This window comes from Pan paniscus, chromosome 1 (genome assembly GCF_029289425.2).
Source record: "Pan paniscus chromosome 1, NHGRI_mPanPan1-v2.0_pri, whole genome shotgun sequence".
Lineage (NCBI taxonomy): Eukaryota > Metazoa > Chordata > Mammalia > Primates > Hominidae > Pan > Pan paniscus.
Window position 1 is genome coordinate 37,648,112 of NC_073249.2, and position 26,928 is coordinate 37,675,039.

At 42.5% G+C, this 26,928-nt stretch overlaps 1 protein-coding gene and 1 long non-coding RNA gene across 8 annotated transcripts in view; both read left to right on the forward strand.

The window, feature by feature from the left end:
- Positions 1–12,299, forward strand: part of LPGAT1 (lysophosphatidylglycerol acyltransferase 1) — an 88,494-nt gene extending 76,195 nt beyond the window's left edge. For all 7 annotated transcript variants that reach the window (XM_034946303.3, XM_063597305.1, XM_034946313.3 and 4 more), the window contains 2 exons: positions 4,689–4,795; positions 5,705–12,299. In XM_034946303.3, coding sequence (XP_034802194.1) covers positions 4,689–4,795; positions 5,705–5,856 — 259 coding nt within the window. In that variant the 3' untranslated portion in view covers positions 5,857–12,299. The remainder of the gene's footprint in view (positions 1–4,688; positions 4,796–5,704) is intronic.
- A 705-nt stretch (positions 12,300–13,004) lies between these two features.
- On the forward strand, positions 13,005–26,644 carry LOC134729247 (uncharacterized). The gene is made up of 3 exons (XR_010110151.1): positions 13,005–14,518; positions 15,756–15,809; positions 16,551–26,644. It is a non-coding gene; the product is annotated as an uncharacterized LOC134729247 (long non-coding RNA).
- The last annotated feature ends 284 nt before the right edge of the window (positions 26,645–26,928 follow it).

Genomic DNA, 26,928 nt, shown 5'->3' on the forward strand with positions numbered 1-26,928 from the left:
GGTTATCTTTCATCCTTTCAAATTTTTGAAAGTAAAATTTTAATCAAAAGCATGTGAGTTCTTTTTTTTTTTTCTTTTTTGAGATGGAGTCTTGCACCTCAGTCTCCCAAAGTACTGGGATTACAGGTGTGAGACACCACGCCCAGCCCTGTGTGATTTTCAAATTGGTTTTTAATAGATTTTTCATGCCACACTCCTTCCTTCTTTCCTCTATTTTTTTTCTGTCTACTCGCACTTAAATTTGGGTTTTAAAATACTCCCCCAATCTGATATTTAAATGTTTAAATAACAAGAGAAAGAGGTATCATTATAATGTAATTCATAAGTAATATTATTTTCTGATTTTTTCCCAATATTTATTTGCTGGTCTAAACATCATGTTCTTCTATCTATACTATAAAATTTTTTATTTATTTTTATTTTTATTTTTTTTTGAGACGGAGTCTTGCTCTGTCGCCCAGGCTGGAGTGCAGTGGTGCGATCCTGGCTCACTGCAACGTCCGCCTCCTAGATTCAAGCAGTTCTCCTGCCTCAGCCTCCCAAGTAGCTGGGACTACAGGCGCATGCTGCCACGCCTGGCTAATTTTTTTGTATTTTTAGTAGAGACGGGGTTTCACCGTGTTAGCCAGGATGGTCTCAATCTCCTGACCTCGTGATCCACCCACCTCTGCCTCCCAAAGTGCTGGGATTACAGGCGTGAGCCACCTCGCCTGGCTTTTTTTTTTTTTTTTGGAGACGGAGTCTTGCTCTGTCGCTTCGAGACTGAGTCTTACTCTGTCGCCTGGGCTGGAGTGCAGTGGCGCCATCGCGGCTTGCTGCAACCTCCACCTCCTGGGTTCAAGCAGTTCTCTGCCTCAGCCTACCTAGTAGCTGGGATTACAGGCGCCTGCCAGCACGCCTGGCTAATTTTTTTTATTTTTAGTAGAGACGGGGTTTCACCATCTTGACCAGGCTGGTCTTGAACTCCAGACTTTGTGATCCATCCACCTCAGCCTCCCAAAGTGCTGGAATTACAGGTGTGAGCCACCGCGCCTGGCCTAAGATGTTTTTATAATGGTATGCATCATTATAATTTTCAAATCCCTAGTAAGGAACTAACACTCATTTTGCCTAAACCCAAAATAGCAATGGAGGCCCCTTTAAGAATGATAAGTGGTAGGCCCTGGCCAAAGATAGCAAATCATCTTAGATCTTTCAGAAATAACAGGTGAACTTTTCAAAAGACATAGTAGATTGGACTTATGTTTACTTCCTGCTCTCCTAAAACCCCCATAAAATAACACTAAATGGGTTTTTAAAGGTGTAAACCCACAAGGATGAGGAAAACAGCCTGAAAGACAATGGCAGCAAAAGTTGGGAAGTTGGAAAAAAGAATGAGCAGTAAATAACATAACAGAACCCCAAGCCAGCTGTGGGAAAGCCAGGAGCCAACCTTATACCATAGAACTTCCAAAAGTCTGGCAGCATCAGCACCTGTGGAAATGAGGTTGAAAGCATTGCTAAACTTGGGAAGACTGGTTGAAATCTAAGAAGAATGCAGATCCCGCAGCCCCTACCCTATATCCCACAGCTGGGTAATTACTTTTCCCTACCCTGGCAAACATTGGAGGCTTACTCTGGAGAGGGAAATAGGGGCTCTGTGGACTGAGGAACAACAGATACAACTGAGGCAGAGGTCTCATAATTAAAACAGCATGGTGAAGTGATGTCAGTGTGCTGAGTGCTAAGATTCCCAGCCCTCTTATCTCACTGGCTACCGGAAAGCTAGCAATTGGGCCTTCACTCTCTAAGCAGGAAATCAGAGGATGTTTCTTTGGGGAAGGGGATGAGTTTAAGAGAAGAGACCAATTTTAATGGCCCAGCCGAGATAATCCTCAGTGAGGGTAACAGGCAACAGACTCCACTTGTAAGCTGAGAGCTTTCAATCAGCCATTCAGTCCCACATCTGTAAATGTGATGGAACAACAAAGAATGTCAGATAACTAGTAATCTAATGGACCTGAACTCTTGAAAGATAAAGACTAAAGCAAACACAAGAAGGTGACATGGAGGACCAGACTATACAGGGCAAGGTCTGCTTCTAGAATTCCTAATAGTACATGGGGGTTCATTAACCTTTTTCTCTCCTCTTGTGAATGTTTAAAAATTTCCATTATAATTTTAAAAACTTATTATAAACATAAGATATTGTAGCAATAAAACAATAATAGCATACTATAAAAAAGACTGAGAACAATAGGAACTCTTTAAAAATTAAAAAGACCTGAGTGTGAGCAATTTATTCATTTATAAAAAGAAAAAAAGCAAAAAAATAAAATACAATAAAGGAAATAAAAACTCCATAAAACATTTAGAAGTTAAATAAGAAATCTTCCAGAAAGGAGGTCAGAAAGATAAGAGATGGAAGAAAATGGTTTTTAACCTTGAATCCTATATCTAGCCAAACTATCAACCAAGTTCGAGGACAGAAAAAAGACATTGGCAGACCTCCAAGATTTCAAATACTGTTTGTCAAGAAACTGCTAAAGGATGTCCTCATCAAAAGTAATCAGTGAAAGAGACATGAGGTATAGTTAACATTCTATTCGATTTAGGAGTGCAGGGACTCACCAGGACAATGGTGAAGGGACCTCCTAATGTGAGACTACAGGCAGCATCTGGGTGAAATTTCTTTAGGAAGGTGAAATTGAAAGAATGTCTGATGCAAGGGGATTGCTTAGGAGAAAGATTTAGACCACAGGTCTGCCTGCCCACTGCCTGTTTTTTAAATAAAATTTTATTTGAACACAGCTACTGTGTATTATTTATACATTGTCTCTGGCTGCTTTCATACTACAAAGATAGAATTGAGTAGTTGTGACAGGATAGTATAGCCTGTGTCAACTTTAAATAACAAGATTCAAGAAATATGTCAAATGTAAAGGTTATTAGGCACAAAGCTTGAGGACAGCCACCCAGGAAGCACAGATTCCAAAAATTGGAAGTCAGTATTCCAAAGTGTAGAAGTTTGGGGTTGTTTATATAGAAAAGGTTTAGGGAAGCTTAACAAAATTTCAACACCTTTCTACATAAGGTTTAATGCATAGTTACAGTGATCTGATTGGGCAAGGTGGTCTTTTTCTTTCCAGAAAGGTATATTTAGCATTCCCCACCGAAGGTGTAACTGTCGTGGGGTCTTTTGTACCATCTGGTCTGAGTTAGGTACAGGACAATAAAGGAGGTAGTTAATCTCTAACAAAGGTCAGAGATTAGAAGGGCAGGAGGTCTGGTCTCTGGTGTCTCCTAGTCATTTACAGAACAAGAACAATGAGGAGAATTAATCTATAAGAAGCAGAAGTTGCAACTACATGCTTCGTGACTCAGATCAAGGTCACATCTCTCTCAAGATTTAAAGTGTTTTGGGGATTCCAATAGCTTTTAAATTTTATTTATTTTTATACCTGCAAAGCGTAGAATATTTTCTGTCTGGCCCTTACAGACCTGATTTAGAGCATTGATTATAGACAATTGCCTGAGAGTTTGTGGTTGAATTTGTTACATGTACATGGAAAATTAAGCAAATGAAAAATGATACATAATTGCTCAATCCAGGGAAAATAAAAATTGGTAAAGAAAGGAAAAGTAGCCACGATTTACTCCGTGGCTTAGCAATGAATATATTTACATGATTGTATTAATATAAATGCCTAATATTGAGCTAACTGAAATTACTCTACAATTGTATTGGGAAGATGGGAAGAATGTGCATATGTTATGGGAATAGGAAGAGGAAAGAACTTCATCCTCATCTTCCATACTGGGAAGTCAGTAGAGAAGGCCTAAAACAGAAGAAACATGGTGATAAATACCAAGATAATCAGCTAAAAGAGGTGATAATCAATTCTGGGGAGGGCAGAAATGAAGGGAAGAGGGACAGGACTCCCATTTTTCATACAAATACATTTTTTGCTGACTTTTTAAACCATGTGCCTTTATACCTTTGATAAAGGGGACAAAAAATCCCCCACTAAATTAGAAAACAAAAAATAAAACTATTTTTCAAGGTCAGCAAATACATAGTCCTCATGCTGCCTGTCCCCTCTCAGTCCATGGGTATCACTAATCACAATCGTGTTTCCTGGTGAGTCAGGACATGGTCTCAGATCTTGAGAATAGTGTTCTGGTAGCCACTCCCAACCGGTAAAAGTTACCCCTATTCATGAAAGCAGTATCTCTGATACTACTGATATTACCGATTTGGGCAGAGTCTCTGTGCTTCTCAGACTTTCCCACCAAAAGAACGTTGCCTGACATTTAACTAAATGACTGAACATCCTGATTTAACTGCATTTTAAAACTTCATCTGTTCTAAATACCATTTCTACTTAAACCCACAAACATGGGAAGACATAATTATTCTCTGTAGTTATTCATAGATATAAGGTAATTTAATAGTATGTTTTCAGCATCTAACACTGGACCTAAACATAGTAGACTAGTAAATGTTTGAATTAATGCGTAAATTAACTCTCTTGTGTAATCAACAATTTTTAATAACCAAGATACCTGAAAAGCTGAAGAAACCAACCCTTGTTAAAGCAAAAGATGATAACACAATTTTATTCAGCTTTTCATCATAAGTTGTGGTTCTGAATGATTTTGACTTCTGAACTAAATGGTTTTTGTTCTTTTCTTCTAACCCTTAATAGGATCTTTCCAATTAAAGATGTACCCCTGGAGACTGATGACCTTACCACTTGGCTCTATCAGCGGTTTGTTGAAAAAGAAGACCTCTTATCACATTTTTATGAAACAGGTACACAGTAACCTTTAAATAGTTGCTAAATTATAGCAACAGTAATGGAAGCCTCTTTTAAAGAAAGCTGTTTGCATATTAGATCTTGAAACTTGAAAATGCACTCTGTAAATTGCCTGTGAGAAGCAAATCCCCTCATGAATCAGCTTACCCTGGGGATTATCAGCAAGGACAAAGACTGCTTGAAATGCTGATGAGTGTTATCAAGATGACCTTAGGTAATATTGCTCTATGAAGTTATCTAGTATTCCTTTCCAGAAATGAATTTATAGACATCTGTTTACTTGTATTTCTTTTATTATTAAGATACATTTCATAAAGCATATTGCCTTTTAAAAATAATGTCAGTGTTATACAACTACTTTTTTGACAAAAAATTTGTAAATAGAGGAATCAGCATAAAGTGTGCTATTTCAGAAATTATTTCATGTCAATCTCACATAATCCTGGGTCCTGATCACTGTGGGAATCTCTAGGGATCCAGCAGAGACAAGGCAGCTAGAGTGCCTGCTCTCATGCAGATTATATTCCAGTGGGAGACATGGCAAACAAGTCTGCAGAAAGAAAGAGAATTGGGATCATGTCCAATTGGAAAAAGTTCCAGGAAGGAGATAAACAGAGATGGGAGGGGGAATATCTTTTCTGATATGGAAAGGATGCACATGAGCCAGCTATTCATTAAGTGGAGGAGGAGAGCATTGCAGGCAGAGAAAAGGCAAAGGCTCAGAGGCAAGAAGGGGCTAGGTAGTACAGAAATTGTATTTCAAATAAAATCTCTCCTCTGGGGCACTGGAAAGTCACTGAAGGTGCTTTAACATGTACAAATGTAGTTAAGCTAATATTCAACTTTTATTCCAGGAGACCTACCATTACAGTAAAACAAACTAATATTTCTATCTTGTCTTTTAGGAGCTTTTCCACCTTCCAAGGGCCATAAGGAAGCTGTTTCCAGGGAGATGACCCTCAGCAGCTTGTGGATATTTCTCATACAGTCTTTTGCATTTTTGTCAGGCTATATGTGGTACAACATCATTCAGTATTTTTACCATTGCCTGTTTTAGGAATTGACGTGGACTTGTCAAGGTCACCGTAGGAGTTCAGACTTTCTTTCATAAGTGTGCATTATTTTACATGTGCAAATCAGAATATATTTAAAAAAAAGCAAAAGAAATTCAATGGATGGATTAATATTTATCCCCCTTTGGGATATTTTAAAACTCTACTAAAATGAGGATTAGTAATATAATGACCTGCTAATATATTTTAAGAACATGTTTTAAAAAGATACACTCTATCACATATTTAAGCAAACATCACATTTGGAGAAGAGGAAATCATAAAATCATCCTAGAAGACTATCTGAGAGAAATTCTGTTGCCACCAGTTATACTTGACAATTTAGTTGAAGCTCAGAAAGTTATATTCATCCCTCTTAGCTGTAGTCTATATTAGGGCAGTTCTCTAGAACGCCCACGTTTCCACCAACTCAGTAAACTTGAGGGGAGCTGGTTGGCACCTCGTGAAGAACTCTTTCCCTGTCGTTTGCAGTAACAAACTCCAGTCTGTTGCAGTAACAAACTCCAGTCTGTTGCAGTAACAAACTCTAGAATATTGACATTCTCTGTGGGGGAAAAGCAGTGTCCACTGGACCCCTTCTGGTACTGGATGTGTTCTTTACAAAGGCTAGCTCAGTCCAACACTGTGTTTACATACACTCGTGCTTTTCCTTATCTGACTTCTCATTTTGTATAAGAGGCATATCATAAATTGATAATTTTGCAAAATGCACTTTTTTGAGATGCAGATATAGCAAAGGATTAGTAATATAGCCTGAAAACAAATGGGAGCATAGCAGTGTGTGAGGTTCTCGAGAACTGTCTTGTCTCTGTGTGTTTATTTGCCTGCCAGTGCTCTCCAGCGCCATCCTGCCCTGGACACCACCCTGACGTGATGCCTCTATTGCAGCTCAGAGGCTTTATTTTTTCCATTTTGACATTGGCACTAAATGCATTTGGGGATGGTTAAAACAAATTACTATAGAACATTTAAATGATCAGTTTAAGGGGAAATAGGCTAGTTTATAGAAAAATAAGAGCTAGTGGCTTATAATGGTGACAGGTTCTCATGTGGCACCCCTAGGACCTGTGCAGACAGTAGTCTGTTGAATCATTACATCAAGGAGCTGCCCCTGTCAGGGTGAGTGTAATTAGGAAAGAGACCAGCACATAAGGCTCCCCCCAATCTCTTCCAGTTGCTTTTTCTTTTTTCTTTTTTTTTTAGACAGGTCTTACTCTGTCACCCAGGCTGTAGTGCAGTGGCATAATCTCAGCTCACTGCAGTCTCTGCCTCCCGGGTTCGAGCGATTCTCCTGCCTCAGCCTCCCGAGTAGCTGGGACTACAGGCACCCACCATCATGCTTGGCTAATTTTTGTACTTTTAGTAGAGATGGGGTTTCACCATGTTGGCCAGGCTGGCCTCGAACTCCTGACCTCAGGTGATCTGCCCACCTCGGCTTCCCAAAGTGCTGGGATTGCAGGCGTGAGCTACCATGCCCGGCCTCCAGTTGCTTTTGAAGAGGGTAAAGTCAAGTTTCTATTTCTAGAAAACATTTTTTAGAAATTTGTTGCGATGTTTGTACAATTTATCTCATAAGAGAACCACACCCTTCTCCAAAAGTGCTGGTACTGCATCAGTGAGATGAGTAGGGTTTTTGTTTGGGATTGTAAGACTATTAAGATCCTAGTAAGTCAGGGTAGTTTACTGTGATGTGAGCATTGTAGATTCCCCCGTTGTCACTAATCACACAAATAACAATTTTGAGAAGTAGGCTATAAAACAAAAAAAGGTTGCTGTTTTCTATTTTTAAATAAACCAAAAAAAAACAGAAAAGATGTGAATTTTCCCCAGTTATGTGGGAAAGGTAAAGCAACACCAAATAAAAGCCCACAGCAGCTTCATCTTTAGGATAACTCAGTGCATATGTGAAAGAGAATGATGCATTAACTGAAATACCTCATTGAATATTATACTACTACTGGTAAAATGCAGAAGACAGTGTTAATGTGTTTGGTTTGGGGACTGGTTGTTATAAAATGCAGTTTTTTTTGAAATCTAAGCATTTCATTATGTGTTCTACAGTGTCGGTGAATAAATGAAACCAATCTCAATTTAGAGGTATGGATGATGACAGAAAGCCCAATAGAAGCTTAATGATGCTTCTGTTTGAGGCCCAGCAAGCACCACTAAATTACTGGATGAAATGAAATTGTTCACTTGAGGGATTAGTCAACCATCTGGGGGAGAAGTTGCTCACTGTCAAATACAGCATGCACGGTCCTAGCTGATAGACCTTTTCCTCATTGCTACAGCAAGCCACAGGGTAGAGTGACCAGTTCTCCTATCCAAAAATAAATGCGAACATGCATACATAAATGTGGCTGAGGGCCACTTTTGCCATCACTGTGCTCCAAAGGAACATGATATTGTTAAATATACTGTACACATTAAACTATTCTATAAGATGCTTTACTTTTCAAGTACAGTGTCATTTTCACAGTCTCCAGGGTGACAAATGCCAATAGATATGTGGGTTAATTTTTAAAAATATCTCCGTGAGTTGTAAATAGATGTGTATTTGATCTGCCCTATCCTTCTTTGATTCTTTAACGTGTTCTCTCTCTTCTGTTTGCAAAATATGTTTGAAAGCATTGGTAGTACTTTCCTTATCAGTAACTGGAGTTCTCCTGCTTGCACTAGAGAAGGTAAAGAGAGAATCAGTATTCTTATATGGCAATCTGGGGAAGCAGCAATATGCCACTGTACAAAACTGAAGAAAAGTTCCTAATTTGTACTTTGTGAAGGGAGATGAAAGGACGTTTAAAGTATATATATTTTGTCAAGAGGAAAGAAGATAAAACTATGCCAGTTTTATATCAATAGCTTGTAGAAGCTCAGCTCTTCTTGGTCTTGGCTAGACTGCCTAGATTCCCACAGCAGACAAGGTTGAGAATCCATTGCTGGAATCTTGGTATTGATGAGTTACAGTGATGGAACATGTGCTTGGCCACAGGCAGGTCCAGTCACTGCAAAAGTGACCAAGCCAGCAGGTCACCCTTAACTTCAGAAACAATTATTGGTGGTGAACTGTACTTAAATTGCAGAGAAACCTGTAAGTAATGGAAGGTAAAGAAAAATTACAGAATGGAAAATAATATTTTGGGTAAGCAAACAAATTCACTGAGAATTCCAAAAGTATATTAAAAAAGAAGATAGCTATGAGTTCAGATCTATCTTATCGGTCTTTAATATTACAACCAATCCTTAACTTTCCACTATAAAGGAAGGATTACTAGATTGATTACTTTCTGGATAGATAATCTGGTAATAAATGATAGGTAAATCAAAAATTACTTTTATTTAGGAGTTTGAATTCTTACTCTCATCAGACATTTTTTTTCTAGGGACGCTTACTAATTAAATGATTTAAGTTGTTTCTTAGGGGTTTTTTGCCTATATATTTATGACTGTGTTAATGAGTAGTGAAATGATGCGGAAAGACAGCTATCAGGAAGAGGAAATACAGAAGCCTGAATAATCTATGGGTTAGAAAAGCATCCCTGAATAATCAAAAATTGGCAGTATTGACATTGTTCTCAAGCCTTTTTATGAAAATGAAATCTGAAATCACCAAATGTAAACCTGGGAACATTATTCTAGTGTTGCTGTCTTGGATTCATGTTAAGAAGCGTCTTCATTCTTTGCTCATGTTGCCCACTTCTTGTGGATTTGTCTGAGTGTTTTTTGACAATCACTTCCTTAAAGACTCTTCTGAACTAGTTGGACCTGGTTAATCATAGAGAGTAGCCTTTAATCATGGATAGTCTTCTTGGATTATTTTTATATTTGAAAAGAAAATGTTTTATTTGCACTACTGAGTAGGAAGAGTTAATTGTTTTCTTTGTTCTTTTTTTGAAGTCATTACACAGGACTTCACTCCAGAGTTAACCATTATGAGTGTGTTCAGCTCTGGTCCACAGAGGATGGATAAAAATGGTTTGTTATGTTTTTTTGCTCTGCAGTGCTATGAGCCTTATATCTGTTAATATGAAGGACAAAGTCAAAAGCAGCAGTGGGTAGCAGGAAGGGTAGAGACTAATATGTTTGGGACCAAAACCATCTAAGTTAGAGATTTCCAGATCACAGAGGGGCTGGGTATTCTCTGGAGCAGTCATTGGTTGGTGCTTTATTGTAATCATTTTGCACCAATCCCCAACAATTAGGAACTGGACCCTGGGAATAAGCTGAGGGTGCTGAACTGTTGGGGAAGGGTGACTGTAGCCATATGGAAGATAAAATATGGGTTTTTCTGCAAAATTTCCATCTGAGGGTTTTTACATTTAATATTTTTTTAAAACAGTTTAAAGAGCAAACGTTTTTTAAGTGTATTCTAGTTGCAAAGTATGCACACATATCTTGAATGGCTTTATTTTTATTGTGTAAAACTGTTGAACACATGACTGTGATGCACAAATTCTTTACGTGTAAGGAGTCTATGCATTTTACAGTAACTTATTTTATGATCGGGTGATGAGACAGTTATACTTTCAACTGCCATTATTTTTATTAAGTGCTTTCATTTTCTTTACAGTTATTATAAAATTGTATTTATTTTATACAGATGGGTTTTCATTTTCCTGATGCTGTAATGTTTACTTCAGCTTGTTGACCTTTCTTTGTGTTATCTGCATGTTGTAACGTGTGATAAGAATGAATGTAAAGGCTGTGGCAACTGTAATTAATTTTTGTAAAGGGCTGGTCACACGTGGATCTGGTTTATGAATGCATTTGGGATGATTTTGGTAACCAGATCACCTTTTCAGAAATTTAGATGTGAACACCAAAAGAAGCATTTTCTCAACAAAAATTAATAGCTGGTTCTATTTTTTTTAAACCTAGAAAAAATAAAGTTGATTTTTTTCAATTAAAGTGCTTTTAATTCTTAGCAGTGGGGATGGGACATGTGTGTTTTACCAGAGCTATTTGGGCATTAATATCTGCAGGCATGTACTTAAAGCACACTGTGGCAGTTGGATGCTGAAGGCAAACTGAAAAACCAAATGAAAAAACATCAGACTTCCTTCTTTGGTTTAAAAATATTTCCCCCTTTCTCCCCATTCTCCCAATCCAGTGGTGTGCTGGTAAATGTTTAGCAGTCCACTCTTCTGGGAAAAAATTATGTATTCAACTATACATGTTTGTTATAAATTTTGCTGATAGCAAGAACATATAACACAATTAACAAATAATAAGATACAAATACTTTATTGTAAATCCCATATAGCCAGTTGATTCTCACAGTACACTTAGTTGCTCAGGAAAGAACTAAAATGCTTTTTTAAAAGGATACTTAATTGCTTTTTGCTCAACTCCTACAGTCAACCTATGATTGATTGTCTTTCAACTGTGATTTGAAAAATGGCAGACTGTCCAAATCTAACTCATTTCCCAATAAATTTATTATCATTCAATCTGATATGTGATCTACTGTTAAAACTGTTTCTTACCATGGTACATATTAGACTCATTAAGCCGAAACCACTTTTAGCTTTAACATTAATTGTAAATTTATATGATTCAATTTTAATAACCAATGCTTAACAACTGCAGGCAAAATTCTAAAATGTGACCACTGGGTCTTGGGAATCAGTAGGGGCTGTATCCAGCACACCACTGCCCCATCCTTTTTTTCTTAACTATTAGTGTTGAATAAACTTCTCATAGTTAATCTACTTGCTGAACTCAGGAAATTCCTATCACTGACCCTGGCCAGGGCTTTAAAGGGTAGGAAAAGCATTAATGTCAGTCCTACACAGCGAACTTTTGATTTAGAAGAATGTGACAGAAAGAAAACGTTTACTGAAATACATGGGAAGCTTGCATATTTCTAAAGTCGTCTTTATACTTTTCATTTCTCAAAGCTAAGTAAACTGTGGTATAGGCATCTCTAAGATGTTAGCATTTAAAACATCAATTGTTTAGGTATTTGTAGAATTTATTTGATCCCACTGAAAAATTTAAATATTAAAATATCTTGCACAGTCTACCAAATGAGTTAAATCGTTACAGTCGTGTCTACCTCTTATTTTTCTATCTGTATTTAGGCTGCTGTTTTGGTGAGATTCTAATTTCTTTTTCCCCTGGAACTACTTTCTGTGGAAGACAAGGAACAGACTGGGGACAGAGGCCTGAAAACAAATTGGAAGCACTCAGAGATCTATTGCTGACCAGCCCTATTCCTCATGAGTTGGCGGGGGGAAAGCCATTGTTTTTAATTTCCACTTAATATGAAAATGCTTGTTTTTAAAATGTTTTTTCCTGCTGAACAAATGTATTTTTAAAAGGAAAAAAAATTCTCTTTTGGCTCTAAGAAGTCAGCTGTATGAGCAGGCGTGACCATATCATAACATGCTGATATGATAGAAATCAATAAATTTTTACCTCTCAGGATCTGGGTAACCTTGTTCTTAACTCTTAGAGGCTTGAGAAACATAAACCAAGTCTCAACAGTTCAGATCACATAGAAACAGACAGACATATGGAACGTGGGAGGAGGGTTGGCTAACCGCTGGAAATGAGATGGGCCCCTTTCATGATCAGAAAAGCACTCTCTAGTAGGTACAAAGGAAGAAACTGGAACAATGTTTTCTGCTAGTGAGCAGGGAGCATATCACAGAGCTCATTTCTGAGTTCTCCCCTGGAAAGATTTTAGTGCCCCACTTTGGAATACTTTTTGCCTTTTGGGTGTGGGAGCACTAGAGATGGAGATGGTAAAGTTCTCACTGTTGACTTACCGAGGCAAGAGAACACTCAGCCATTCTTTGATTGTAGCAGCTGTCTGTGTGGTGTCATTGAAAAAACCTGGCACTGGGATACTTCCCTTAAAATATCAGTGGTTGCATCTTTATTTCCTTGTTGCATTTTTGATGGGAAAATCTCCCTGAAAGGGGTCTTACCTTCAGTTTCTTACCAGTGCACACTATCAGGACCAGCTGATGGACAGTTGAGGGAAAAGCAAATAGGTACCTAGAAGTGGAGAGATCAGAAGAGCTTGGAGTGCTAGGAAGAGGAAGCCAGGAGTGCTGGAAGACAAAAGGAAGACCAGAGCCTGCTGTCCACAAACAGGTACATATATCCTTCATACACAAAGACTTCCAAGGAAGAAATCAACTTCCATGAGAACTCTGACCCAGAGTGTCTTCCCTGGGAACTCACCTGTAAAAGATCCCACCTCCCATTTCAGATAACTGCCCATTTTACTGAGGAAAGGCATACCTCAGCCAGTAGGGATGCCCCTCCAGGGTGACAAAGGGACAATTCAAAATATTGATGACACAGAAGCTTCTTTCAATCAAGGCATCTTAGCCCACAATCAGGCTTTTTGTGTTTCTCTGATTTATGCTTGTTTCAGTAAGGACAAAGGATGGCATTAGAAATGGTGCATTTGGGCCTGCGTTGGCTGTATTGAATTCTGATATATTTAGTGTGGGACAGTGGCAGCAATGGCAGCTCAGGGCTCACAGAAGTAGAAGGTACCAAGACTTCTTAATGGCATAGGTCCAAGACTGGCACAGAGTCACTTTTGGTGCTATATTCCTTTAGTTAACATGTCACAGAGCCAGTCCAGATTCAATGTGGGAAGGTCTATAAATGGATAGAATACTATCAAATACTGAGAGGCATGCTTCATTGGGAGCTGTCTTTGAAGATCAGCTACCACAGTTAAAAAAAAAAAAATTCCTAAGCTATTTGAATAAAGAACACTAGATGGGTCTAAAAGAGTTTTTGCCCTTTGGCAGGCTTGCCCATAATTTCCATTAGTTAGAAATATTTCGAGTTCCCAAATACCTTAAGAGGATTAGATTTGTTGATCCATCCCTCATTCGTATAAGTCACATTAATCAAATGGACACCTAGCTAAAAGAATGGAGGTTTTGTTTGGACATTATATTATTTTTGGCACCGATTCATGCATGACTCATTGGCTCTTAGAATTTCAGAGCAAGTAGTCACCTTGTTTTGGGATGGCAGATTTCACTCTGATACAATTTTGGTGCATTGCTGGTAGCATCAAATGGCTACTTAGTAGAATTGTGGGGACTAGAACCAGCTTTCTTTTATTTGCATTCATATATTTTCCCCAAAACAGCATATTGCTTTGGTTCAGATTTATGTATTTCGTAAATAAGAGTGAAATCTAAAGGAACAAGTATATTTGTTAAAAGGGCGATGGATCTAGAAGCTAAAGCTTCCATAACATCCTTATCCTCAATTTTAATAATCCCAAAACCCCAAAAGATAATTTTTATTAATGTTCCTCTCAGCTGCTGCAGAGATACAATTAACCATGAAAAAAGCCCTGAAATTAATTATTTTTTTTTTTTGGATGTGGAAGTGAAGTGCATTTTAAAAATTTTGCCCTATATAGTAGAAGATAAAAAGAACATTTTTATGTTAGACCAAAGGGGATACAGATTTCAATCTCATAATAGTTTCTTTCTTTCTGAATTCTAGTGTGGAACTAGAGTAGGTAATAAATTCTAGGCCACGATGGCCACTAGTGCCCAAATATCCCTCTGTCATGGCGCCATCAAGTGTTAAGGGCTTGTCCAAGTAGGAGCCCAGGAGCAGCAGAACCGGGGACTTCAATTCGACCTTGGCCCTTTGGTAAGTTTCTTATCCTCTCAACCTCACTCTCCTTATGTGTTAAATGGGAAATGCTCAAAAACTTTTTTTTTTTTTTTTTTTTTTTTTTTCTGAGACGGAGTCTTGCTCTGCAGCCCAGAGTGCAGCCGCGTGATCTCGGCTCATTGCAACCTCTGCCTCCCGGGTCCCAGTTCAGTGATTCTCCTGCCTCAGCCTCCCGAGTAGCTGGGACTTCAGGTGTGCACCACCACACCTGGCTAATTTTTGTATTTTTATTAGAGACAGGGTTTCACCATGTTGGCCAGGCTGGTCTTGAACTCCTGACCTCATGATCCGCCCACCTTGGCCTCACAAAGTGCTAGGATTACAGGCGTGAGCCACCATGCCGGGCCAAGACTTCTTTTCAGTATTAAGTGAGATTATATACAGGAAGCACATAAGACACTGGCACATTGTACTGAATGTGCAGTAAGGAGGCTGTTTTTATCTCACCCCAACTGGGTTTAACAGAGGATGTAAGTTATTCTCATATTGAGATGTGCCTAAACTCCAAGTGATGTGTTCCATGCATACCCAATGCAGTGGCTCATGCCTATAACCCCAGCACTTTGGGAGGCCAAGGCAGGAGGATCACTTGAGCCCAAGAGTTTGACACCAGGCTGACAGGAGATCAGCCTGGCCAACATGGTGAAACCCCGTGTCTACTTAAAAAAAAAAAAAAATTAGCCAGGCATGGTGGTGTGTACCTGTGGTCCCAGCTACTCGAGAAGCTGAAGTAGGAGGATCACTTGAGCCTGCGAGAATTGAGGCTGCAATGAGCTGTTATCATGCCCTAGGTCTCTTGGTTTTTAAGTTAGACACATGCAATCAGCATAGCCAAGTCCCTAACCCCACACAGTCAGACTATATTTAATATATCTAAGGCTCCAGACAGCAGTGAGAAAAAGCTTTGAGGTTGGAGCGCCAATTAGGAAGGTGAGGAGACTGGGGCATAAAGAGGAAATCAGATCTGCTAGACAAGACATTACATAGGCTTAATAGGGACCTATTTTTGCTTCTGAGACATGATGTCACTTGTGGTGAAGACCTTGAACTAATTATCAAAATGGAGGGAAATATAATTTCTAGTATTTGGAAGCTGTCCACCAGCCCACGGTTCTCTGTATAATTCATATGATTCTAAATATAAAACTACATTGAAAGTGTCCTAATGCTTCAGGAAATTGAAAGTAATTTTGAAAACCTTTCTCCTTTCTAGTTGCAGAAGTCTCAGAAGTTTATATCTTGAGAATTGACACTTTACCTTCCAGTGGTAAGTTCTGGGTGCTCAGTTCTTAGTGGGTATCAGAAGGAAGTGGGCAGATTAGAATAAGATATTGCTTATGGCTATTGAGGTTATCATGGTAGAGCACAAAGAAACGAGGCAAAGCTGGATTAGCAGGTGTGTGTTCGAAACTCTGCCCTGCTGGGGGTGGGGGTGAGGAGATGAGAAGCAGGTGATGTTTCAAAGCCCCATCTGGCCCTAAGAGCCTTTGATTCCCCAGACAAATATCCAACAAGCTGTCCAGCCCACCATTCACGGAACTTCAGAGTAACACCAGAAATTGGGAATTCCAGGAGAGAGAGGCTTCAGGGCCATGATGAGGTTATGGAACTGTTCTCTTAGAGAAGATTTGGAAATACTTCAAACCATCATCTGGTGGGAAGCTTGGCATAAACAGCAACTCATGGATATGGAGATGGCTGCTCAGGCATTACAATATTCAGAGTGGTTCTGGGCTGGCTTATTATAAAGAAGACCCGTCCTTGTTTTCCCAAAGGATGGCTAGAAAAAGCAAGGGAATGAATGAGTTAATGAATGTGGAATTAATAAAGCATTTCTTCTTGGAGGCAGAGAAATGGAACAGCTGATTACTGAAAGCCAGCCTTCAGAATCTGTGCCATGTCAGATCAGGAATAATAATTGAAATTGTCATTGGAGCGATGTCTGAGGGATGCAGAAACCTGGTGTCACAGGAAGCATTGCCTCAGACTCTGTCTTCCTCTTTATTAGGCCTTGGAGAGGAAGGACAGCAGGGTTACCTCACCAGCCCAGCTCCAGCTCCCCTTCACCCCCCGCCCAGGTACCTGTCTGACTGCAGCAGGAGATTCTAGCACAGAGGGTGCCAGCAAGCAGGAGTGCTCAGAGGGTTTCTCATTTGAAAGGTATTTACTGTTAGGGGAGAGTGGGAGGAGAGGAGGGGCAGGCATGGGTGGGCAGAGCATAGGTACTAGGAATCTGCAAACCACAGACAAGAAGCAAGTGAAAGTAAAGATCTGAGGGTTTGCTGTAAGCTGCATTAGCAGGAGGAGCACTGGGCCTGTGGGAGTGGACACATGTGTCTCCTTCCAGGGGCTCCTGCCACAGCCTCAGCCCCAGACATCTCAAGGCTCAGTGTGTGTGTCTGTCTGCCAGTGCACCCCAGGGGGGCCTCATGGTGAGGCTTCCTCTGCCTGGGTTGCTCCTGGCATGGGCTCCAGCTTTTCCCCTCAACCCTGCAGCCCACTGGAAGACATACGCTAAAGCTGGTGGGGACCTCCACTCTGGGTACCGTCCCTGCCCATCCCCTCTGGCAGTCGCTTTCCTAACTGACGGGTATTGGTGAAGTGCTCAGGATGTTCTTGGTGGGCGTATTTCCTCCCGGTGGGGGTGGCGTAAAAACCACAGCCTTTTAAGAGCCTCTGTTTCTTTCCTTGACTGGCACTTTAAAAGGTGTGTGCTCTACCGTCATCACTAGGAGAGGGAGGCTCTGTGATCCTCCTTTATTCTCCCATCTTTCCACCGGGGTCTAATACATTTAACAAGCCTATGAAAAGGCTGCCTACCTCATGCCATTTTCTGACTGTTATTCAAAGTGAAGGACATCTGAAAAAAGACATTACATTACCTACAGCCCAGGGTGGAGGGGGGAGGGAATAATTTAGTACAAGGAATTAGGAGGCATTTCTTCTTTTTTGACAGGCTGAAAGGCTTCCTAGGTGAGATTTCCATCGCTGGTTGAAGGAAGGGAAAAGGCTGAGTGGGAGGTGCAAGGGCTGCTAATCTGAAAATTACCGGAATTTCCTTAATTTCCACTCTTTAGAAAATGTCTGCTGCACAAGGAGAGGGTGGTGAGAATCCAGTGAGATAATCCTCATGGAAGGGTTTGGAGAACCTTATAACACTTCACCAGAGTGAAGGGCAATGACAATTCGAGTCCACGATAAAAAAATAAAATAAAATAAAAAAAGGCCCTTTCTTGTCACTAGAAGAATTCACAAAGAGGCTGGGTGAGCCTGTGCCAGGGTGCTGGGTGGGAAAACCCACTCTGGTTGGGGGATGGACCAGCTGGCCCCTAAGGCCTGTCTCCCCCTGGCCCCTAAGGCCTGTCTCCCCCCAGCCCCCAACTTCCATGCGCCGTTGTCACAGGGACCCTGATAAAAGCTCCCACTGTGCCTGGGTTTCTGTTGTGCTCAGAGGAGGGAAGAAACAATGAGCTCAGCTTGGCCAGAGGACAGGTCTCATTTTGCTCTCATCACTTACAGAGGCCTCTCCCCAAGCAGCAAACTACCAGGCAGGACCAGCTACGTTGTCTGTGTGACCCAGTACAAAATGAAAATGTGACTCCCTGTTCAAAGAGCATTACGAATTTCAAGTCGGCAACAGAAGAGCAGTAAAACGCAGGCACCTCATGAAGGCTGCCCTGTCATGAGAACCACGAAGGAGGAAATGAGCAATGGGAAGGAGCCAGGCCCCTGGGGGTGGTCCATGTCCCCTTGTTGTCCCTCCTGCCAAGGCACTGCACAAGATGTTCTTAGAGAGGAGGAGATGTGAGTAGCAAACTGTAGGGTGTGGAAGCTCAGCCCGCCAAGGCATCCCAGAACTGTGCCCTGAAGGCCAGGAGACCAGGCATCCACCGACCATCCCCCGGTGGTTAAGGGCTGCCCCTGCAGTGGGTGGAAAAGCCTCCCATGGCACCAGAGAAGCCTCAAGGCCTGAAGCTGAAAGGCTCTAGGTGTGGGAAAGATGCTGCCTGGGGTAAGCATGAGTCCCACGGAGCAGGAGCCACCTGCCACAGGGCAGCTGAACACTGAGCCAAGGGAACATGGCCAGGGGCGCCTAAGACATCTGCACAGGGGCCACCAGACTTCCCGAGGAACCAGCCTCCCAGTGCAGCATGGGGTGGGGTCTGCAAGGTCTGTGAACAAAATAACATTTGTGGTGCTCTGTGAATTAACGTGCCCTTCCTTTCCTCACTGACTGCAGTTGTCCATTATTTGAGCTGCCCCCTTTCCCACCCACTGTGCAGTCACACCATGGAACGACAACCAGCTTGCACAGGAAAGCAGGACAAAGGGGTGGGATCAGTCAGCTAGTGTTTGCAGAATGTGTCTACTGGGTAGACTGGAAAGGGGCCTGGAGATGGGACACAAGCTCTGCCACCATTACAGTCACATGTTGACATGTGCAGATGGCATCACAGAGATTAGCTGTGGCGATGCTGAAGGGCTTTGGGGCAGGGGTTAATCCCTAGGGGCTGCCTAGAGAGGGAGGCACAAAGCTCAGGGAAAGGTTCAGAGCACATTTCACTGCTGGCAGAAGGATGCTGGAGACTCGTGCTGCCTCCATCCTCAGTCGCCCGGGCAGCAGCTCGCATCCAGGCTCCACCTGGCTGCCTGCCTGACACTGCTCTGGATCCAGCAGGCCAGCTCAGATCTCCTTGCCAAGTTCTTCCATCCCCAAGGCCCTCTTTCTTGGCCACATTTCCTCGAAACCACTTTCTAGGCCCTTGTTGCCTCCCACATTGTTCTGAGAAATGGGCTGGCAAACTACCCAGGCCAGAACCCCTGAATCTTCGAGCAGAGAAGCAAGCTGATCATAGTTATTAATCAGTCTTCGAGAGGGAAGGATCCAGGCATAGGAAACAGGAATCTTAGGGAAATACCCCAGCTCAGCTCCTTTCTAGCCAGATGGGTCACATTTCCTCAGTTTCCACATCTTGAGACAATAATCAGCTGCCATGAGATCAAATGAAATCACACCTGAGAATGGAATTTTCTAACCAATGGAGTTTTATGTAAACATAACATTTAATAACCACCGTTTGCTGCTGTTGTGCCTTCTCCTACGCTCTCCCGTGGCACACACAGTGGGCTTTGTTATGTGGAACTTATTATCTTGTCAAACTCCCATTGGTCTGGAGTCTAAACTGGACACTCAAACAGGCCGATTGTGGGTTGTCTCAGGCCTGCAGGGGCACTTGATCCTGGTTCAGAGCCAGGAATGCACAGATCCAGCTCTTCGGAGCTCCGTGGCCTTGGGCAAACTCCTTGATTTTCTATCGCCTCTTGTGACTCATCTCGTGACTCATCTGACAAAGGAGGTTATTATGCCTGCCCTGTCTGCCTCCCGGGTTCCCAGGAGGGTCACGCTAGATGCGAATGGTTCTACACAGGGGCATGCTAGATGGTCAAGCGCTGCAGAGATGCAGGGGGTAATGACTGGGGGGAAAAGCTTTCTACCTTGATTCCACAGCACACATCCTTTCATCAGGCCTAATGTGGACCGGGAGGCAGAGACAAGATCTGGAAACATTTTCTGGAACATCTGAGAGTTAGTGCACAAAATAAATACTCACCCTCTTCCTAGGCAGGAGTACGTTAGTCCTTACCATTATGGTGGTGGTGGTTGTATTAAGGTTATTATGGGTCAGAACAAAGAAAAGGGGAGGGGATAGAGTGGAATTTGAGTCCCAGGAAAGGAAGAAGAAAATGTCAAGAAGTCTTGGGAGGACTGGCAGGAACCCGAAGGGAGGAGCCAGACAGCAGGGGACCAGACAGCCCGGGACTGGGGAGGTGGCCAGATGAAGGAGGTGGCACGTTTGTTCCTGCACCACGCAAGAAGCACCTAGAGGGAAGGAGGGAAAGCTGAGAAAGCGTAAAGCAAGGGCTGGCAGTCTTTCCCAAGCATGGGGCCACTGACTCCCTGGCACATGCAGGCTCGTATAGATGGGCAGTAGAGAGACAAAGGAAGGAAGGAAGACATAGGTTGCCTGGAAGGAGCCAAAGAACCATGGTGGTGGTTTGAAATGGTATATAATTGTGTGAAGGGACAAGGTGGGCAGTGGCCCTCTGGTCTCTCTGGGAGCAGGAGCTTCCTGCACAGGCATCACCAATAATCGGGAGTGAAAAGGAGCCTGGACTTTATTATTTTATTCTTCCTTCTCCACTTCCTTTCAGTCAATATGTACTGAGTACTTACTGCATGCTAGGCACTGTGCCAGGTGCTGGGCATACGGTAGGGTGCAAAACAGACAAGGTCTCCTGGAGCGTGTATTCTACTCAGGAGAGATGGAAAACAACTGAATAAAATACGGTTGACTCTCCTTCTTCACAGATTCCATATTTGCAAATTTGCCCACTCAGTGAAACTTACTTGAAACACCAAAATCAATACTCACAGACTTTCGGAGTCATTCGCGGAAGTGCAGAGAAGCAGTAATTTTGAGTTGCTCGAGACCTTCTTGTTTCTGCTCTCATATCATAAACAATCATCCTTTTCACGGTCTGTTTGATGCTGCAGTTTTTTTGCATTGTTGTGTTTTTATTTGGTGAGTTCACTATTTAAAAAGGCCCCCAAGCTTAGTGCTGAAGTGCTGTCTCGTGTTTCTGAGTGCAAGGAAGCAGTGACAGGCCCGACAGAGAAAATACGTATGTTAGATAAGCTTCGTTCAGGTGTGAGTTAGTGCTCTTGGCCGTGAGTTCACTACAAATGAATCAGCAGTATACACAGTTGACTCTTGAACAACACGAGTTTAAACAGCATAGGTCCATTTATATGCAAACTTTTTTCAATAAATGTTACACCAAGTGTGCCTGCCTCTCCTGCCGCCCCTTCCAACACCTCCTCCTCTTCCACCTCTGCCACCACTGAGGCAGCAAGACCAACCCCTCTTCTTCCTCCTCCTTGTCAGCTTACTCAAGGTGAAGACAAGGATGAAGCGTTTTATGATGATCACTTCTACTTAATGAATAGTAAATATGTTTTCTCTTCCTTATGATTTTCTTAATAACATTTTCTTTCCTCTAGCTTACTTTACTGTAATAAGAATACAGTATATATAATACATATATAAAATGAGTGTTAATCAACTGTTTATGTTATCAGTAAGGCTTCCAACTAACAGTGGGCTATTAGTAATTTAAGTTTTGGGGAGTCAAAAATTCTACATGGATTTTGACATGCACAGTGGGGGTTAGTACCCCTAACTCCCTCATTGTTCAAGGGTCAACTGTATTAACTAAGGTGTCTTTAAGCAGAAACACACATAAAACAAGGTTATATATTGCTTGATGGATGGAAATGTTGTTGCCAGTGGCTTGCAAAAACCTAACCTCCATTTACCCAATAGTTCAGTACTCACTAGCTCAGTGTTCATGGTGACTTTATAAAGCATAGCTACCCCAAATAATGAGGAAGGACAGTAATTTTATTTATAAGTGCAATAAAGAAGATCAAGTGGGGATAGATTTGAGTATGATTGGAAGGGGGCTGGTGATCCAGGAGGCTGTTTGGGGAGGTGACAATTGAGCTAAGACCCAATGACAAGAAGCAGGCAGCCACGTGAGGACCTTTGCAGAGAATTCCAGGGGATGGGGACAGCAGGGGCACCAGCCCTGGGGTGGGAAAGCTATGGTGGGCATGGCTGGGGCAGATTGAGAGCCCGGCTGGACGGTGGAGCAACTGGAAGAGGAAAGCATCACACAAGAGGAGGCAGAGAGTCGGGCACAGTGGCTCACGCCTGTAATCCCAGCACTTTGGGAGGCCAAGGCGGGCAGATCACCTGAGGCCAGGAGTTTGAGACCAGCCTGGCCAACACGGTGAAACCCCATCTCTACTAAAAGAAACCAACAAACAAAAAAATATATATATGTACACAAAAATTAGCTGGGCGTGATGGTGCATGTCTGTAATCCCAGCTACTTGGGAGGCTGAGGCAGGAGGATCGCCTGAACCTGGGAGGCAGAGGTTGCAGTGAGCCGAGATGGCGCCACTGCACTCCAGCCTGGGCAACAGAGTGAGACTCCATCTCAAAAGAATTTAAAAAATAAAAATAAAAGAGGAGGCAGAGAGAAGACCCCTGAGGGCCACATGAGGACTGTGGCTTTGATTCTTAGTTCCATGAAAGTCACTGGAAAGTTTTCAGTGGAACAACGAAACTGATCTATGGTGTTCACAGATACCCGGCTGCTGTGTGGGGAATGAGCCAAAGTGACCAGACTGGAAGTGGAGGTCCCGTTGGGAGGTAACTGCACTATCCAGGCTTGAGACGGCATAGCCTCCATCAAGGTTGTGGCACTGGAGACAGATTCAGGTCTATTCTGGAGGAAGAGTTAAGCTTGATTTGCTGATGAATTAAATGTAGAAAGTGAAAGAGAGGAATTAAGATGACTCCTGGATTTTGAGCTGAAACAGCTGGATGGATTGTGTTGCCATTTGCTGAGATGGGGATGACTAGGGCAGGACAATTATGACCATGTTAGGTTTCACACACTTGCTAAATATCTAAGGACATGTATTCATGAATACATGAATCAAGCTCAGGGGTGTGTCAGAATTGGAGAGAGAAATTGAGAAGCAATTAAACTGGATGAGGTCCCTGAAGGTTGGTGGGCACTTGGGAACCTCTGCAGGATTCAGACAGAAGTGGGTTGTGGCAAGAGAGGCTGGGTGTGCAGACAGGGTCCACAGAGGTGGGAGTATAGGCTGAGAGGCAGCTGATGTTTCTGGTTGTGAGAGTTGTAAAAGGGGATCTGAGAAATGTGGAATCTCAGGGCTTAGAAACTGAGGAGGCACCCCCTGCAGCCCTGCTCTGCAGATGCTGCAGGAACCCAGCCTCCCCGTGAGTAACAGGATCTACCACCCAGCCTGGGGCCCATCCAGAGCTCCTCCAGGCCCTCATTCTGTCCCACCTGACATTAAGCACCTGAGCTGGATTATAGCTGGCTCGTATTTCTAACCAGCTAATTTCCCTATGTAAAAGATATTTTGCTACTGGGCTAGACATCCAGTGAGAGGAAGAAAGGCAGGGGTTGGCCTGAGCAGGACTTGGGTTAGAGAACGTGGGAGTTCAGAGCCTGTTCTCCCCTTAGGTAATGGGGAAAGAGAGGGAGGAGGAAGGACCAGCTGGCAGCACAGGGCTCTGGCGGTAGCTCTATTGTGCCCAATGAATCAGGAAGGGATGATTCCTCTGCCTTGAAGCAGCATAGTGAGGCGGTCAGTGCACAAGTTCTGGAGCCTGACCACTTGGATTCACATCTTAGTTCAACCATGTACTAATTGTTGTGCCTTTTCCCCTGTCTGCAGAAGAGCACCAAGCACACAGTGTGCTCATGGGGTGCCTAGAACAATGGCTGGCATGTAGCAAACACTCAGTAAACAGAATCTTGAGCTGGTACTGAGGCCATTTCACATCTGCCTCTGATTGAACATTGACTTCCAAGCTCCAGGTCACTCCTGCACAAATGAAAGATGGCTGCTGACTGGATTAAGGTGTGGCAACAGATAGGCACAGATCTGTGCTCTGAATCAGGCACAGTAACTGTGAGTTTCATAGAGCCTATGTAATCACTGTGCTTGCTGTAGTAACATCCTTGATCCCATGACACTGTGCATTTTTCACACTTTTCATTCTATCTTATGTATCAATCTCTCTCCTAGGGCTGCTGTGATGAATTACCACAAACCTGGTGGCTTCAGACAACACTCTTTTTCTTTCACAGGTCAGGAGACCTGAAGTCCAAAATCAAGGTGTCAGCAAGGTTGGACCCTTCTGAGGGCTGTCGAGGAGAAACCATCCAGGCCTCTCCTGGCTTCTGGTGCCTGCCAGCAATCCTTGGCTTTCCCCAGCTTGTCACACGTCACTCCAATCTCTGCCTCCATCTGCACATCACCCCTTTCTCTGAGTCTTTCTGTGCTCTCTCCTTTTCTTCTAAGGACACCAGTCATTGGATTCAGGGCCCACCCTAAAACAAGGATGATTCCCTCTTAGGATCCGAAATTAATTTTATCTGCAAATAACCTATTTCCAAATAAGGTCACACTTTGAGGTGTAAACATGAATTTTAGGGGGACACTATTCAACCCATTCTATCTTTGCGGTGGCCCACTGGAGCAAGAAAGACAAGTACTATTATTGCCTTTATATAAGTTGGAAAGCCAGGGTCTAGAGAAGAGAAGTTAACTGGCCTATGGTTATATAGTTAGTTGGTGGGAATAGATCCCAGATTTAAATTCCTCTTCTAGGACTGTTTCCCCACCCAAGTTTTTGTTGTTGTTGTTGTTGTTTGTTTGTTTGTTTTGTGAGATGGAGTCTCTCTCTGTCGCCCAGGCTGGAGTACAGTGGCACTATCATAGCCTACTGCAGCCTCGACCTCCTGGGCTCCAGTGATCCTCCTGCCTCAGCCTCTCAAGTAGCTGGGACTATAGGTGTGAACCACAGTGCCCGGCCCTCACCCAAGTTTTACACACGTACATACACCTTGTATGTATGTTATGTGCAAGGAAGACAGACAGTGAGGGCAGGAAAGAGCTGCTATCTTGCCTGTCCAGCTCTCCTCTCTCTTCTTCTGGCAGATCAGCTTTGGCCTTTTCCAATCACGTGGCTCCGTGGCGGCCACCATGCTCTAGTAGGGCCCTCTTCCTGGCACAGGGGCTCCCTGGGGCCCAACCCTTGACACCTTTGACTGCATTCAACTTGTCCAGAGATGGGTGTGTGATTCAAGTTGAGGAAAACAGAGCCAATTGGCAATTTAGACATCAGGGCCTGACAGTGTGAGTCTCAGTTCCATCCTAATGGCAAAGCTGGGAGATCAAGCTGCTGGTGGCCACGAGGACAAGGCCTTCAGAGAGAAGAGCAGACACAGGGCTTGCAGAGGGAGGCCTGATGGACCTGGGAATCTTAGTTGCAGCTGTCCCTAAGGCCCTTCCCATGCCTTGGTTACTTGAGCCAACATATTTCCCCTTTCCCCTCTTTTGCCTAAACAGGTTCACATTTGTTTTCTGTCACTGGCAACCACAGCAGTCTGAATTATCATTGCATTGCAAAAATAAATGTTAGCTCATGTTGGTAATGAAGAGGTCAGTAAAAAAAAGAAATCAAGCCGGGCAATGTTAGAAATCAGGCTGAGCATGGTGGCACACACCTGTAGTCCCAGCTACTCAAGAGGCTGAGGCAGGAGGATTGCTTGAGCCCAGTAGGTCAGGATTGCAGTGAGCTATGGTTGTGCCACTGCACTCCAGCCTGGGTGACAGAGCAAGAGACCCTATCTAAAAATAAAAATAAAAAATAAAGAAATCATGTTTTGTTTTCCATTTAATATTTGAGAATAAAGTATTTAAGTAAACCAGTGTGTTTTAATCAGGGGGTTAACAAAAAAGTATTGATGGAGCTCTCATTCAATATAAAAGAGCAAAGGTGACATATTCAAATAGTCTCTTTTTTTAATGGCTTCATCTTGTAGAAGACCAACTTCTAAAATTTTCCCCAGTGACCCCCCATATCTCAATACTAATATCCTCGTGTAATTCCCTTCCCTTGAGTGTGAGTTGAATCTGGTAACTTGCTTCTGACAAGTAGAATATAGCAAAGTTGATGAAATATCACATCTGTGATTAGGTCACAAGAGGTTGTAATGCAGGCTCTCTCTCTTGCTGGCTTTGATGAAGTGAGCTGCCATGTTAGAGAGGCCCACATGGCCAGGAACTGAGGGTGGCCTCCGCCAACAGCCGACCAGGAACTGAAGCCCTTGGTCCAGCAGCCTGTAAGAAACTGAATCCTGCCACCAACTGCTTAGAAGCGGATCAGTGCCCAGTTGAACTTTGACTGCAGCTGGGTAAGACTCCCAGCGAAGCCATGCCCGGATTCCCAACACACAGAAACTGGGAGATCATACACGCGTGTGGTTTGAAACCACTAAATGTTGGGGTAATCTGTTACAAAGCAATAGATACTGAATTCAACTCTGATAATAAAAGTCTCATTACATAAAAAGCAGACAGAATTTTTAAAAAATCAACAGAATAAACAAATAGAAGTGAAGTCAAGGTGCTGTTCTGTGTACTCAAAGTACTTAAGTATGTAAATAACTTACTTTTAAATAACTGAAATATATTCGGCATTATTCCTATCATTTATTTCCGTATGGTTACCTCTGAAAAAGGAGTGGAATGTGTTAGGTGCATTTGTGCTGAGCCCATAGATGTTTTCAGTCCCATGAGCTGCAAAGAGATGCTTTTGAGAATATATTTTCTATGGCACGATATTCAGTTCAGAGGATTCAACTTAGAAACGTTTTCTTACAAAACTACTTAAAGGACTTTACATCAATACCTGTAACATGGACAACAAGGA